We start from the raw sequence: 17,555 nt of genomic DNA on the forward strand, positions 1-17,555 counted from the left end.
CTCACACAGCTCACTCAAGCAAAGAATATTTTTTGAAAAAAAAGTTCAATGTGATGCTCTGGTGCCCTAGATCACCAGAGCATCACATTGAACTTTTTTTTTTCATTATTTGTTCGAATGTTGCAATTCGTTTAAACTTTTGTGCTTCTTATTTTTCCTGTATGATATTTTGTAATTGTTTTTTTCTAAATAAATATTAAAATTTTTATAATATGTTCATATTCATTTTAAAGCTAATTACTTTTTCTTTAATAAATAAAAAAAATTTATTCAATACCATTTTATAGCTGTTTTTTATTAAACAAAAACCAAACATACTTGATAAAAATTCTGCAATCGTTTAAACTTTCGTGAATAGCTGTATAATTTAAAACTTTCAAAGTACTAAATAACAATAACTTATGACTTTTAAGTAACTTTACGAAGCTTTAGCCAATGCTTTAATTAAGTTATTTTCAACAAAAGTCAAAAACTATTCAAAATAGGCAAATAGTATACATAAGCAGAACTAAAATTAAAATGTAATGTAAAATTAAATTTTTAATTATCGGACCTGTTCAAGCTCTTCATAGGCTTGGTCTCCTTGGCGCTTCTTTTCAGCTTTTTCCTGTTCCAATGCCTTCCATTCAACAGGGTGTTGACTGACCATGTGCCTTCTTATTCCACTGGTACTGCCATCATTGATCTTTGACAGGTGTTTACAGTCCCCAATGTTGCACTTAGCGTAGGTCTTGTCCACACCACCTTCAGTGACTTTCTCCTCTGTGAAATGCTTCCAGATCTCTGTTCTAGGCCTGACCATGTTGACTTGACTTGAGTGTTGAGTCTAAGTATCAAAAATTTTGTCACAAATTAATTTTTTTCCGGACTTCAATCAAACACGTCTGATCTTCAAAAAGTTCCAGGAACTACAAAACTAACCAAGCACTTTCCCGGAAAAAAAGAACCAAAATTTGTACTGCATTTTATGAATGTGGACATTTTGTTAACATGATAATTCTACTGTTAAGTATTTTAAACTTTGGTCTAAAATGTTTTAATAATACTTACTTTTAAATTAATGACTTATATTTTAACTTAACTAAAAAAATTGAATCATCAATACTTTTGTTTCTAGCAATTTTAACAACAATCTTGTCTAATAATGTTCCTTTAAAAGCAACAAAAATAACAAAGAAACAATTAAAAAGTGTTTTCTTACCGTAGAAGATGTAAAAACCACAAAAATTAGTTGAACTTTACTCTTTTGTCTTGATTAGGGTTAGGACTATTGTAATTGTAATGAAAACAATAACAGTAACAATAATTATTGTTATTGTATTAACTTAATTTAGAAACAATAACAATACTTGTGATTTACAACTATTGTAATTCTGTAATACAATAACAATAATTATAGTATTGCAACTCATCTTTATAAAACAATAACAATATCTGAAAAAAAATGTATTGTAATGACCCACTACAATAACAAGTAAATATTGTGTTGTAATTCGTCTTTGTAATACAATAACAATTTATTGTTATTGTAATAAAAAAAAATATTTTATTGTTAAAATTTAATAAAGTTGAAGAACCGTTCTTCAACTTTTCAAGACATTAACATTTTTAGGGCTTGTTCATATGGACAAGGGCTAGCCCGGAAAACGAGCCAGTTTTAAAATTGCGTTTATATGAATTTTTGCCAAAAAAAATAAAAAATGATATCAAGTGATATTTTACTCTTTGTCGGTAAAATAATGAAACAAGCAAGAAAAAGGCGCCTTAAAAGAAACAATCGTAGTTGCTCTATCAGCAGATAAAAAAGTAGCTATTACTTATATTACTCAAAAGATACTTGATCTTTGGTAAATTATAAAAGCAAAACAACTAAATTTTTAAGTACACGGAAGTTGCCAGTTTTATTATTAAATTTATTATTTTACGCGGAAGCTTATAAAAGAATTTACATAAGCTTCTGCGTAAACGGGCTGGTTAATTTCTTATATAAGAATTTGTACGCTTGCGTACAAATTTATATAAGAAATTAACCAGCCCGTTTGCCGAGATCTCGGCAAAAAAAAGTGAGGTCTCGCTATCCGGGCTAGCTCGTTTATTCATATAAACGGAAAATAAAATTAAGCTTAAATATTGGTGGCGTCGATATCTCGGCAAACGGGCTGGCTCGGCAAACGAGTCAGCCCGCTTTCCATATAAACAGGCCCTTATTTAAGAAGAATTATTATGTTTAACTGTTTGTGTTACTAAAGTTAATTTTCATATATATTTTAAGTTCCTTTGCAGCATTAAAATCAAGAGGAAAAAATAAAAGGGCTGAATAAAACAATTTATGAATGTTATTTTTCGTAATAGTAAGGCTATCATCAGATAGGCAATATTTTGCGGCCATTTAGAACTTAGAAATACATAACAAGATAGGTGATGCGAAATCTAAATATGTAAAAAATAAAATTTGCAATATATTGCAAATCCATAAATAAAAAATAGCAAAAATAATAGTAAGTTCGTCAGAGATGAATATAAATACGTTAAAATACGTTAGCTTTTCTACTTTAATGTAAAGTAATACACTACAATAGTTATTGTAATTGTTTTCATCAAAACAATGCAATAATTATTGTAATTTTAATTCATTAAAACAATACAATAGTTCTCGAATTTTATTGTATTGTTAGGAAAAAAACAATACAATACTTATTGTAATTGTTTTTATTCACAACAATACAATACCAAAGTAAAATTTTGTTATTGTTTCTGTAATATTACAATACAATTTTATTGTATTGTAATGTGTAATTGTATTTAATTTTTACAATTACAATTACAATAGTCCTAACTAGGGTTGTTAACCGCAATATTTCGTGCAATTCCGGAAAAATAAAAATCTTGCGGAAGGATATTGAGAATCAGGAATTTTTTTTTTTTCGTACCGAATTTTACGAAACAAAAAAAACCGTTGATGTTCATTTCGCAAATGCTACTTACGAAATGTCGCCTTTCGCAAGTTGAATTGCGAAATAAAACTATTTTGCTACATACGAAAGTAGCGCTTACGGAAGTCGCACTTGCGGAACGAGCTCTTTCGCTAAACGACGTTTTGAAGTCTATAACAAAATTTTGTCGGCCAAACGGATATAATTGTAAAAAATAAAATTTTTATATACCAAAAAGTTTATAATCAAATTTTATCTTCAGTATTGCAACATATGAACATATTAAGGTTTTATTTTTTGAAATAATGATAAAAAACCAAATTTCTTTCGAAACGAAACTCTTTCGCACCGCAACTCGCGAAACGGTTCTTAACAGAAAAACACTTACGAAACGCGGCTAATTTTAAATATTTAATTACGTTTTATGAATCAAATACGTATAATTAACTAGGTAACTAAAATACTAATTATTATAATATATTTAATATATTTAATAATAGAATATAAGGGGGCCTAACGCAGCTAAAATTTAAAAATTTTAGCTACGTTAGGCCCCCTTATATTCTGTTTCAGCACCGCCATACCCCGTCCTAACGTTCTTAATCCTTCTAGGTCACTGTATGTATATATATATATATATATATATATATGTATATATATATATATATATATATATATATATATATATATATATATATATATATATATATATATACATATATGTATATATGTATATATATTTATATACATATATATATATATATATATACATATATACACACACATATATATACACATATGTGTATATATATATATATATATATATATATATATATATATATATATATATATATATATATATATATATACCATTACCGTTCTCGTAATGATTCTCGTAACAACCGGGACCCGATCGAAATAAATTTCTCGAAAGTTTAAAAACTTTAATCTCGTAACTCAAAAACATTTCGAGAAGAGTTCCGTTACGAGTCTCGTTTCGTAACGTATCGAAACAAAAATAGTTTCGAGAATTCCATGCTTACTTTATAGTAAAATTTTCGATAAATGTTTATATTAACTGCCATGTCAAAATAGGTTACTATAAATAGGTAAATCGATTTTCGGTTTTTATGTGGTGTTATTTTTTGGTTTTTTTTTTGGTTTTTTTGGTTGTTTTTTTTTGTTATGGTATTATAATTACTTTTTTTTTTCTTTAAGATTTACGGTTGACGCATTAACCCATATAAAACCATGATTTTTAAAATGTGTTTCTCGTCTTTATTTGGTGTGATTCAGGTCCAAATGAACAATATTCATCAACTGTTTCTTAATTTTAATATACTTAAGTGAATATTGGTGAAAATATAGGTGTCAGTTTAAACTGACGCTAGCTGCAGGAGGGTACAGGTTTTCTCACGTGTCATATTTGGCTATGAGAAGAAGAATAGTCAAACTCTGAAACCAGGAATCACATGGCAATGTTAACTGATGCAGCATAACTCACAGTGACGTTTTATAACTGTTATTTATTATTTCACAGGGCCACCTAGCGAGTGAAAACTGCCCGTTTGACGCAAATGTGTTCAGAAACAACAAAATGGATGCAAAAAATATCATTAATTTTTAAATAGCACATAATAACTGTAATGTCACATTAATGTTAAGTTGCAAAGACTATATTTCATTGACAAAAACAGGCATCAGTTATTTGCAGTGGAATGCCTTAAAGCAACCAGGATGCGGTCCCACATTGCACTTCTCACTGTAGAAGAGACTAATGTGCCTTTGCAGCCGAGTGCCACACATCGACGCTGTGTACTCTGAGCAATCCAGTGATCTGTAGCATCTGTGCGTACTTCAGTAAGTACTCGTCGATCGACTGCTACACGAGGTGGCGGATACGGCACTGAATTCTTCTTCATTGATAGTGTCTGCACATAGGTTTGTGCAATCTGACGTCGAAATGACAGCAGATCATGCTCCGGGGCGCCAGGTATTTTCTCCTGCATACGGTACAGCTGGAAGGCGTTCTGAACGGCCAAATCAACACAAAATCTAAATATTGGCCAATACCATTTCTTTGGTCGGTGCTGAATCATATAGCAAGCTAGATTTTGGTCTAGGCGGTCCACACCGCTCATCCCATAATTGTACAGTTGTATTACTGAAGGCTGATCAACGTCTATGGGCTTCTTCTGTGCTGATGAATATCTCTTAGCTTTGCGAAGTGGTGCGACACCAGCGTAAGTTGATGCGACTGTCACAACCTTACTGCCATGCCAGCGTACCAAGCATACATTAGCCTTTTGATCCAGGGCAACGTCATGCGAGCCACGAGGCAGCTTGTCCATTGCTTTGGTGTTTTTCAATGGCGCACCTTCAGTTCGGTTAGAACGGAGAGTGCCCGTGGCGGCCATTCCTCTATCCGCTAGTAAGCGCAACAGTAGTGGGCTGGTAAAGAGGTTGTCAAACTCAATGTGAAAGAAATAACCATCACGTTTTGGTAAATCTTTTGTGAGATTGACCACCACCGATCCACTGAGGCCCAGATCTTTATCTGTCGTGCCGGCACCTTGATATGGGTAGAAATTGATTACATATCCCAAACGAGTTGCTGCCACCCACATCTTATACCCGAACTTGATTGGTTTGCCATGGATGTATTGCTTTGCACCGTGTTTTCCGTAATAAGGGATCATACTTTCGTCGATGCTGATGATTTGTTCAGGCTGAAAGTTTGCCAGGCAAGCAGCATTAATGGACTGGATAAGAGGGCGGACTTTGGCAAACCTGTCAGTCATATCAAGTTCGTTGTTATTGGCAAAATGTATATTACTCATTATCGAACTGAATTTATTGCGTGACATAGCGGCCGACACCATGGAATTGTGTACATCCCCCGCAGTTTCTCAATACATAGGGCGACGAGGCAGAGGAGCATAGCCGCTTATTAGAAGAATCGATAGGAAAAGCTTGAGTGATGTAATGTCCAGATCAAAATTGTCATGGCCTTTTTGAGCAGCGTATTCTTTGCTTTCGTTGCATATTCTGTGCATTAATTTTGGTGTCATGAACAACTCAAATAATGACACTGGTGACAGATGGTTTTCTACTTTAGGTGGGGGTATGGTCTATGGAAACTTTTCCTTTCTGACGGCCTCCTTGAAGTCGCTTTTGACCCATAACGGTTTATACGGAACTTGTTTCTTTGTTCTCTTGTGCTGCGGACCCTGTTCCACTATATCATCTGCAGTGTCCTGGGTATTGTTTTCTGCATTGTCCTCCTCTGCAGTGTCTTCTGCACCGTCCGACTCTTCCATTCCAATAACATCAGTTCCGTTGGGTCTTCTTAGTTTCATCGTCGCTTCCGCCAGGAGTTGATTACGATTGAGACTGTTTGGATCTCCACACACCTCATTCTCATCACCAGAATCTTCGTCAGTGTCTGCACCAGAGGTTATTGGAGAAACAATTGATATTTCGGTGCTCTGAAGACATTCATCGTCTGTATCTTCTAGCAATTGTAGCACCTCATGAAGCCGGTACCTGCAAAATATATGAAATTAGTTATTATTTATTTGCTCGGATGTTGAAATGACGTCAAAGCATTCCCACAAATTACGTCATTATAAAATAGCAGTAAAATGATAATAAAAATTAACAATAATCAACTCTCAACCTTCAAATATAAGAACTCAGAAGGGAAATAAGGTGGGTCACAGTAACTTACATAAATACCAGACTGCTGTAGTTTAATTATTTTGTATTAGATAAGGCTCATATATTTACAAGGAGTCATACAGTTTCTACAAACTGATGAAAATGCCTTCTATTCCGAGGTGAATAAACTGTTTGAAAACCTGTACCCTCCTGCGGCTAGTGTCAGTTTAAACTGACGCACAGAAATCGCATAAAAATTTAAGAAGACTAGCTTTGTTGACTATACCGATTATTCAAATGTTAAAACGATATTTAATGATATATTTAATCTATATTTCAACTAAAAACAAAACATATATGCATACCTTTTTCTTGAGGAAACACTCGTGTTCGAAAAATATTAATCAACGCTACTAAAGTGTGTCAACTGAGCAAAAATTAAAATAAGTTAATGCAGTTTACTTTATTATCAGCATCATACATTCACACATGACGTAGTTATTACGAAAAATGCAAAGAATGTTTGTTATTTTGCAAATTAAATCGGATAATGTGACTGTCAGTTTAAATTGACGCTAGCCACATATGGGTTAATACGATTTATAAAAAAAAACCTGATTACCTTTTATTGTAAATTTTTGTCAGTTAAAATGATATAAATATATGCAATTAGTTCAATTTTTTAAAAATCTTCTCTATTTTATTCCTAATTATTTTTTGTACGTAACTTTGGGGATCTTTTTAAACGGGGGGGGGGGGGTTCTAATTGTAGTTTTGCGCATTTGTCAAATATCGAGTTACTTAAATGTTATAAGGTGTTAAACTAATTAATTATCTTAGTTTGCATTTGCAACACTTTTGAGGAAAGAAAAAATTGTTATATATATTAAAAAGAATAAACTGTTACACATGTAAATGATTATTTTACATTTTATTATTCTGGTAGAAGGTCTTCATCAAAATTTTTATAACTCTTAATAAAGATAAATCTATTCTCCTTACCACCATCAAGGCAAAAACGGGGAAGGGAGGTCCTTTATTAGTGTCCGATTGAACTTTCCATACAAACTCTGACATTCGCTAAGTCTGACTATTTATCTATTCCCCTTGAGAGTCAGACTTAACAAGATTCTACTGCATATATTTTTTGAATTATAATTTTATAATTAAAAAATACAAAAAAAACTGCAGAACTTTCTAGGACCACTATTTAAATTACACCATTAAAAAAAGTTCACTTTTTAACTACAGTCTTGCATCATATTGGTACGTCATTTAATACGCCATAACACTCTATTAAATATAGAAAACAGTAAGCAATATATTTATATTATATTATTAGATAAAACAATTTAAATTGGATCAGAATTTAAAATATCTACAAGTTTCATTCTACGAGGATTTTTCCTAGCAAAACAATCAATCACTTCATTTGCATCAATGCTGATATCTTGGTGAACGTGCATTAAAGCAAGACTATTAAATCTATTCTGTGACATTGTGTTACATAGATAGGTTTTTAAACGACCAATAACAGAGATTGATCTTTCGCAAGTGCATGTTGTTACTGGAATAGTTGCAAGAATTTGAATTAAGGTATTAGGAAAAGTTATTCTATCAATAAGAGGAAGGAGTTTGGTTAGAGTTGTTGGAAGAGAATTTTTAAAACTACGCCAATAATCTTCCCACATGTTCAATTCGGTCATGATATAGCGTGGTTCCGGAAGTTCATCCTCATACTCATTTAAAAAAAGAAGAAAGTGGCTCCTCCATTCAGCAACATTTAAAACGTCAGTTGGCATTGCAAAGAATCCATTATAAACAGCAATATTTCTATTAGAAAAACGTAATTGAATCTGGGAATGATAAATGGTCAAGAAAAGGAATTGTAATAACTTTCTTGTAATACTCATTAATAGATTCACTAGGACAATTATTTCGATTTAGCTGTTTTCCTTTTGTACGAGGCTTGTGCTCATAAACACCAACACTAGCTGCCAATAAAACTGCCTCACTATACCAAGCACCGTGATTGTGTTCAATTTCTGATCTTAGTCGCTGTAAAGCAAGATATAACAAATTTACTTTTTCAGGTGATGCAAAAACATCAAAGTTTGGAGATTGAAATTGTTTTGTAATTGGTTTTGTTACTTCTAAACAGCGAGACACCACTACTAAAGTAACAAGAAACTGGAAAGATCTAGTAGCAAAGAAATAACTATTTGCATCACGCACTGAGTCATGATTCCAAGACTTTTCATCGTTAGTAATCATTAACTCAAACCATTTATTTATAGCCGGAAGTACCTCTATAAACACATCTAAACCATCAATTCTGGCAATCCATCTTGTACGACATACATCTATTAGACGAGAGTGATGAGCTTTTGAAAACATTTCTTCAATTTTATTTTTTTTCAGAACATCAAAACGCTTTGGACTAAAATTAAAGAACTGAGGTATAACTCGAGCATTTGACATCATATTGCTAACTATTTGTATGTTACAGGCATCTTCAACACAAAGATTGAGGACATGAGATTTAAAATGAAAATACAATGCTTTGGGATAAATAGTTTTTATTCTTATTGCAGCACCGGAACAGATCCCAGCCATGTTTCCAGCACCGTCATAACCTTGACTAACACAAAATTTCTAATCCCATATCTTTAATACTATTCAAAGTTTGGCTGGCTACAGCTTCTCCAGCAAGCCTAAGTCGCAAGGAATGATGCCAAAAAATAATTCACAAATTTCACAATTATCATTTACAAAGCGTAATACAAGTGGCATTTGTTCCATATTGCTAACATCAGATGCTTCATCTGCTCATATTGAAAAAAATTTAGCTTTTTTAACTTCACATTTCAATTTAGAAGCTATAATGTCATTACAAATATTAATCAACTCATTTTGAGTAGTTTTAGAGCGATATGTTGCATTTTTTGGAGTAGCAATTCGCCCATTCACCAAATTCTTTTCTGCACAATCAGATATTAATTTCAAAATTGATTGAAGGTTGCCAGAGTTACTATTTTCATTCTCATAGTGAAATGAATCATCTCTGTGGCCTCGGAGAGATATGTTTTGTTTTCCACACATAATAATTGCCAGAACTATTGGTTTTAATATTTCTCTATTTTTTTTGACTTGTTCATCAACTACTTTGTTGAGATTTAAGTCAATAAATTTAAAATATAACTACTTTGTTAAGATTTAAGTCAATAAAATAAATTTCTTTTGCTCCTTATATTGGCGAAAATGAGTTGCCTTTAGAGTTGCAGTTTGGTGAATTGGTGAACTTTCAGCATGTTTATTAAACTTATTAATGGGCTTTGAATATGCCATAAATGGAGATTTATAAAGCTTAACATTTGTACTTACATTATGACTTGTTTCTTCAGATCCAAAAATAACACAATTAACACAATAAGCACCTTTTTTAATTTCTGAATATGCAAGCCAAGAGTATAACGATAGCCAGGAGAATTGAAAGGAACGACCTGATTTATTGGATTCAAAATGAAAACTAGAGCTTGGTTTATAAACATTTTTTAATAAATCATACTTATCTTCATTGCCTAGTTTATTAATTCCATAAGATTCATAGAGCCCGATATCGTATTTGTTTACAAAGGGCAGTTCACATCTATTTCCAAAAGCAGAAGAACTACTTTTAGAGTTTAAATTTGCCTTACTCGGTGAATGGATAAAGTTTGAAGAACATTCTGCAATCGATAGTGTGGAAGAACTTTTTAATTTGATTGGCGAAGATACAACACAAATTTTTTTGTCTGTAGGAAAAGATGACTTAATAGTAAATTGATCAATTGTGAGTTGTTTTCTTTTTTTTAAAGTGGAAAGGATTTTAACTGAATCTAGAATATCTGTTTCCTGAGTAGAATCAGGAAACAGGATATTAGATTTTGAAGAAGTAAGTTGATTATTTTCAAGTAATTTTACTACTTTAGGTGCAAAAATATTAGGAACTTGGTATTTTTTAGGAACACACTTTAAAGATATTAAAGGAAAAAGTGATCTTTGTTTACAAATATATTAGAGGTCTGTTTAAAACCTGCAATAACTGAAGAGCAACGAAGTATGTGTATTTTTTTTACAGATGTGCTTAAAGTATGTTCAACACGTGGTCTAACAGTGCATTTGAAAAATATTTCATAAACAGTTTTTTCTATTTCTTTTCTATCCTTTTCTATAGGATAATATGATTCGATTAGTATTCCAACAACACTTGAGAGAGAGCACACAAATTTGTTGCAACATTGATAGACTCTGATATGACAATTAGTGTTCTATTATTTTTACAAAAAGAATTATATGCTTTTTGGGAAATAATAATAGAAAAAGCTGTGTTTTCATCAATTCTTCGAGATTTGGTAACATCAGTTTGAGAAAAAATAATTGGATCATTCGAATAAAAATCTGCATTTGTATATTATTCGATACTGGTCAAACATCTAAAATATTCTGGCAAAGATTCGTTTCCAATTAATAATATAGAACAAGCATTAAATAAACAGTTTCAGTTTGGAGAAGTTCTAATATAAAAACAAAAAATTAACATGAGCGAGGTAACATAATTTAATAATGTTATGCCACAAAATAATTATTACACAATTTTAAATCATAAAGTAGCTTTCTGGTAAATCATTTACTAAATGTAATTTTGGTGTTATTCAAACATAGAATAAGTTATAATATAATTGATTATTTTCTCCTTGAAATATGATATAAATATATTATACTTAAGCATGAACAAAATTTTACTAAAAAAATATGTTTTTAAATTTTAGGCACCTAGGACAAAATTTTACACATCTTTCAGCTTAAAATACAAATAAGTTTGTTGTAAAATGTTTAAGCAAAAAAAGTTATATATGATTTCTTTATTTGCTATTATTTTAACCATTAATCAACACACACACACATACATACACACACACACACACACACACACACACACACACACACACACACACACACACACAAACACACACATAAATATTTCGTTTGTTTTTTTATTTTTAAATTAATATAATTATTCAAGAAACAAATTATTACCTCACTGGTTGAAAATCGCTTTCTGCTCGAAATGATTGAGATGAGGGAAACTGTATATTTGAAACTTTGCATATTTTATGCAATACACTTAGTTTAGATTTTTCATTAAACAAAAACTTTTCTCTAATAGTATTATGAGCTTCAACAATAACATTAGATAAAAACGATACCTTTTCTGATTGAACCCTATTTTCATCTAAAAAACATTTTAAAATGATTTGAAGCATTGAATCCGCCATGTTCACTTAACCTACGAGTTAACCAAAAGCTTAGTGAAAACCCTTTTTTCTGATTTATGTGTCATTGGCTTGCACCCTTCAGAGATCTTTCTGATTGGGTCAGTACCCCTCAGAACCAGTTTTGATTAGCTTAAGAAACCAAGCCAGTCGAAAATAGCTTCTTAGGGGTGCAGGCCAATCAAAAATAATTCTGAGGGGAGCAGGCGAATCAGAAAGCAACTATACTGGAGTTTCCTAGTCGAAACATAAATATATATAAAATACGCTAGCGCTAACACAACAACAAAGATAATTATTTTCGACATCCTTCACAAAAAATTAAATCGCAAATTTTGAGTTGAATAAAATATTTTAACAATTTAATTTTTATTTATAAAAAAATGCAACAAAGTAGTATACTTTGTTTGTTGAAAGCTGACGGGTGCTGGAGCACCCTTTGAACCCCTCTGGATCCGCCCCTGGTATACCCTATATTAACTTTAATCTAAAAAAAAAAAGAAAGAAAAGGTAAGGTTAAGGAAATAATTCATTATGAAATATAAACTTGGACGGGTCATAATTATTACAGTTAAATAAGCTAAATTTAAATAACAAATAATCAGGAAGACTTGCAACCTTCATATTTTGCACTTAGTTTTATAGTCTAATTAAGCAATTGTGTTTTCTAAAAAAAAAAGTAAAAATCGGATAAGGATATTTTGCAAAAAACGGCGATGATTGGAGAAGTAGCATAGGTAAAAGTTTCGGGCTCATAGGCAAGATCCCCCGAGGGGCATCCTTAAGGTAAATTTATTTTATAAAAAAAGTAAATTCAGTAAATATGTTATAAATTCAGTAGTTTATTATTATTACAGAGAAGAACACATGAAAAACAATTACAAAGTATATAATATTAAAAAACTCTTTTTTCTAGCTTTTGCATTTGCAAAGCTAGAAAAAAGAGTTTTTTAATATTATTCACAACTTCTTTAACATCCATTGTTGATGCTGTTACATGCTCTATGGCTAGTAATGCAAGATGATGTAGTCTGCTTTGAGTGGTTGAATTTCTTTTGTAATCTTTAATTGTTTTTATTTTAATAAAACCTCTCTCCACACTTGCAACCGCTACGGGTAATGTGAAAAACAAAAGAACTGTCATGTAAATTTCAAAAAAATCACTTTCCAATACACTTTAATTGGTTGTCATTATTTCAGCTAGCTGTTTAATTGTCATTGTGTGGTTTAAATCTAATTTTAATAATGTGGTAAGTTGGACAAATTGATTAGCTAGGTTTAATGTAAATACTTTTGGATATTTGCTGCAAAGTGTATCACAAGCTTTTACAATTTTTTGTTGCGACATCGTTAATATATTCTTAGGTTCAAGAAATGCAAAATAATGGTTGATAGTTCTCATTCCGGTGAAACTTTTATTGATTTGGACAATTATTTTGTCGAGTGTATAATAAAAAACATTTACCTTGAATACTTCTTCACTATTACTAAAACGATAATCTGATGATAATTCATCAAAAGTGACGTTTAACAAATCTTTGTCGTTTAGACGTTAAACGCGGATCAGCTTTCCACAAGTTTGCTAGCACTTTAGCTTCCATTTGAAATTCTTCATACGAGTCTCGAAATATTTTTAGTTTGATATTTAAATTTTCTAATGCAGAAACTGTCGTACTTAAATCCGCAAATTTTTTTTGTAAAGTATTAGATGCGTAATTGATTTCAGTCATGATTTTGAATAGAAATACAGTAATAAATACAAATTCAAAATTTTCGATTTGTTTTTTAATATTGGCTGCTTTATTTCTTTCATCCACCTTATTTGATTGCAGTATTATTTTTGTAACTGCTTTTAAAACTTCAACGAAACGGAACTTTAATAGCTGCTACAGATTGTATTCTCCCAGACCAACGCGTAGGGATAAATGTTTTTTCCGATTCCCCAGAAATAAAAGTTTATAATAAAAAAAAATAAAAGTTTTCCGATTCCCCAGAAATAAAAGTTTCCGATTCCCCAGAGATAAAAGTTTTTTCCGATTCCCCAGAAAACTGTGACAGCAGATCCCACCTCTTGATACTGTTTCTAAAGAAAGAATATATATTTTGAAGTGTGGTGTAAAATGACATTACATCATGGCAGCCAGATACGCTATCATTAACAACTATAATCAAGTTGTGACTGTTATAGTGGACATATTCATAATTTGGTTGCATTTGTTCAATTTTAGACTGTAGTCAATTGTAAATTCCACTCACAACACTGGCAACATCATAACCTTGACCATAACACTTTTCAATTGGAATATTTAATTCGCTAAGTATACGCAGAACCTCATCAGTAATTCCTTTGGCTGAATGATCCGTTAATTCAAAAAATCCTAAAAAGTGTTACAATAATATTAAAATGTGTCGCTTTTTCGTTTTCACTGCGATCTATGTGTATATGTCTTATAACAACTCTCAATTGATCTTTCTTAGTGATATCTTGTGTCGTATCTAACATTAAAGAATAAAATCGCGATGTATTGATTTTCGTTGTTAGTTCTTCCAATAACCTTACTCCCAAAATTGCTGTTAATTCATTTTGTATATCTGGACTAAGATACGTAATGGATCCGGAAGTCATTGAAATAATTTGTTTCATCACATCATCATTATGAGCAAGTAGTTCTATTTGCAACAAAACATTTTCGTTATAATCTCCTGTAAATCCTTCTCGATGGCCGCGAAAGGCTAAAGAATTTTTGGCGAGCATAAGCGTTATACGAATTAAACGCTCTAATGCCATTTTCCAAAAGGATGCATTATAACCTAACTGTTCCTCCTGTGTTTCATCAATTGTCTGACTAGTTTTTCATAGTTGATATACTGCAAAAGCATTAACATGAGCTTGTTAAAAGGTATGAGAACTTAAACGTGTAGGTAAATTTTTCCAATCTTTCAGAGCAGTTTTCCATTGGCTATTTGAAAATAATCAGCATGGCTCACAGTAGACAGCATCTAAAAGTATGGAATAACATACGTGGAACTGGACCATATTTTGATGTGTAGTAATAATAAGTTTCACCAAAACTCCTGTTCTGTTGATTATAATCTTTGTGAAATGTTCCTTTTGGTCGATGCGGTGGAATACGTACTAAAAAACGTTTTTCGTCATCAAATATAATTTGATTTATTTATATTTACCCAAATCATTAGTTATTGCCATAGAGTAAGTATTAGGGTAATATTATATTTCCTCAATTTGTATTGCATTTTCAGTAGCAGTATCAGTAGTCTGCGATTCTTCAGTTTTCGGAAATTCATTTATATCCGCAGAATCTATATTATCGGATTGGTGAATAACATTTTTACTTTTTTTAAAAATATATCGAGCAATGGGCAAGTTTTGCAATTCTTTTTCTTTTTCCTTTCTGATTTTACGCTTTTCAGCGCCACTTTTAACTTTAGATATAGATTCCGCCATGATAAAAAGGGTCTTACCCTTATAAATTCCAAAAACTGGTGAAATCAATATATATAAAATTTTTATTATTTTTTTGAATTAATTTTTTACCCCTAAAAAAAAATACATAAATTTAATAAATGTCAGAAAAACGTATTGTTAAGGCAATCCAATAAATTAATTGAGTTCAAAAAATGTTCCTGACGTTAACACATGGGTGTATGTTGACATAATGATCCATTTGAAAGACCTCTAAATATTATATATATTAAACCCATTTTTTCAAAACGGGCTAGCACACTAGTAATATATTAAAAATGAAATAATGCAATAGTGCTTGCTTACCTAAAAAACATGATACAAAACATGTCACAACCTTATTTGATTGTTTTTAAAACAAAACAGTTAAAGTTCTAAATTGAAGAGTTTTTATTTAAGAGAAATAAAATAAATTCAATAATAATTATAATAACAAGATACTTTCGTATTACATTGATTAAATGGCACTAATTTTAAACCAAATTAAAAAATTCCAAATTATCGTACAAAAACATCAACATTTGAAAACATTCAATCGTCATCCTGTTTCGCTTAGCATATAAATTGTTTAATGCGTCAGAAAAAAGACACTTACTTGGTGCACTGAAAGCAGGTGTAAACAAAATCATCGTTAAAATACAATACAATTTTGGAAAAACATATTGATTTTGATGCCAAAACACTAAAACATTTTGTACGTGCACTGACAATTTTATAAATTCACTGATTACTTTTTTTAAATTTAAAGTTACATTTTTGAAAGTATCACTTCCGGAATCATCTTCATCTTCAAATGATAACTTTAATTTTTTTTGATTCTTTTGTCACCTTTTTAATTGGGATTATTTTACTAACTCTTTTTGCAAGATAAAAATCCGACAAAAGTTCTTCTAAGCTTTTTAAATATTTCTTTTTTTCGTACTTTTTAAAGAATTAAAAACTTTTATAATTTGGATCCAAAATGGTGGTACGCAATAAAAAGGAATTTTTTCTCTACTTCATATGAATTTTGTAAGTTTGTAAAGATTCTAACAAATGTGATTTCAATATTACAATTAAAGGAGGAGTTTCAATTTTATTCTTATTTAGCTTCTTTTCAAGGTACTTTATACTTGGAATAATTAAAAAACACGTTGCATACCAATCGCCAGATAGTAAAACACTTACTTGATTAAAGCTTTGTAAAACATTTACCGTTTCTTTTAAGTTTACAATTTCATCTTCATCGAGTAAATATTTTCTCATATCTTTGTAATGTTGTTTCAAATTAAAGAAATCTTTTACGTAGGAGTGAAGCTGAAGCATTCGCTCTGCCATGAGAAATCTAGAGTGCCAACGAGTTTTCACATCTTGAATCAAATCAAATACGTGATTTCTTTCGACATCTTGTCGCATTTGGCTTCTTTCTAATAAATAATTAAGTTGAGAAGAATGATTGAAAGATGTAAGAGTTTTCCTGCACTTAGTTAATGTTATTGCAATGAAAAAGAATTTAGACGAATCTTTTTCACCTTCTTCAACTAAATCTATCACATTTTTAACAACTAATTGCAAAACATGTCCCATGCATCTAATTGATTGAATGTTTGAATGATTGAATGAAGCAAACAAAATGAAAAAAAATAATTGAATGAAACAAACTTTTAAAAAATTTACACAATTACGTACATTACTGGCGTTGTCTGATACTATACAAATTACACAGGCCTGCAAAATGAGAGTCATAACTTCCCCTCTGGAATTTGATAGCTGATTCTAGGGTATTTTGGTGTGCTGATTACGAATATGTACTTAGTTTTTCTCTATCACCTCCAGATTTTTCAAAAAAGGCACAGATAGAAAATAGCAAAAAAACAGAAGATTTCACATAAAAAAATATATATTTAAAACAGAACATTATTTTTAACTTAAAAAACTACTAAAATATAATAACAACTTAACACTAGTCTAAATAACATTTAAATTTCATTTGTGGAACCTGATCCTTTTCTCCTGGAAGCTTCGGTTGTGCGATTTTCGCTTAAATTTCCGGTTTGGATCGTCGCGCTTCAATAGCCAACAATAGTCCGCCATCATGTTGGAATTCCATCTTCCTTGATACCGGACTTCAAGCTCTTTCAAATATTGGTGAAATCTTTTGCCTTGTTTTTCGCTAACGGCTCC

General features: G+C 31.0%; 1 protein-coding gene and 2 pseudogenes across 1 annotated transcript; all 3 read right to left on the reverse strand.

Moving 5' to 3' along the window:
- Positions 1–7,909: 7,909 nt before the first annotated feature.
- On the reverse strand, positions 7,910–9,655 carry LOC149885155 (52 kDa repressor of the inhibitor of the protein kinase-like; annotated as a pseudogene).
- Positions 9,656–9,809: 154 nt separating this feature from the next.
- On the reverse strand, positions 9,810–11,911 carry LOC149885156 (uncharacterized; annotated as a pseudogene).
- A 2,232-nt stretch (positions 11,912–14,143) lies between these two features.
- LOC149885157 (zinc finger MYM-type protein 1-like) lies at positions 14,144–15,116 on the reverse strand. Its single transcript, XM_090094640.1, has 4 exons — positions 15,095–15,116; positions 14,897–15,044; positions 14,336–14,754; positions 14,144–14,286 (listed from the first exon to the last, which is right to left on the reverse strand). The coding sequence occupies exons 1-4, from the start codon at positions 15,114–15,116 to the stop codon at positions 14,144–14,146; spliced, it is 732 nt and encodes a 243-aa protein (XP_089950766.1).
- Between the last annotated feature and the right edge of the window lie 2,439 nt (positions 15,117–17,555).

The sequence above is a fragment of the Hydra viridissima genome, unplaced genomic scaffold, assembly GCF_058129835.1.
Source record: "Hydra viridissima isolate aposymbiotic clone 2 unplaced genomic scaffold, HvirCarnegie_v1 scaffold_8, whole genome shotgun sequence".
NCBI lineage: Eukaryota > Metazoa > Cnidaria > Hydrozoa > Anthoathecata > Hydridae > Hydra > Hydra viridissima.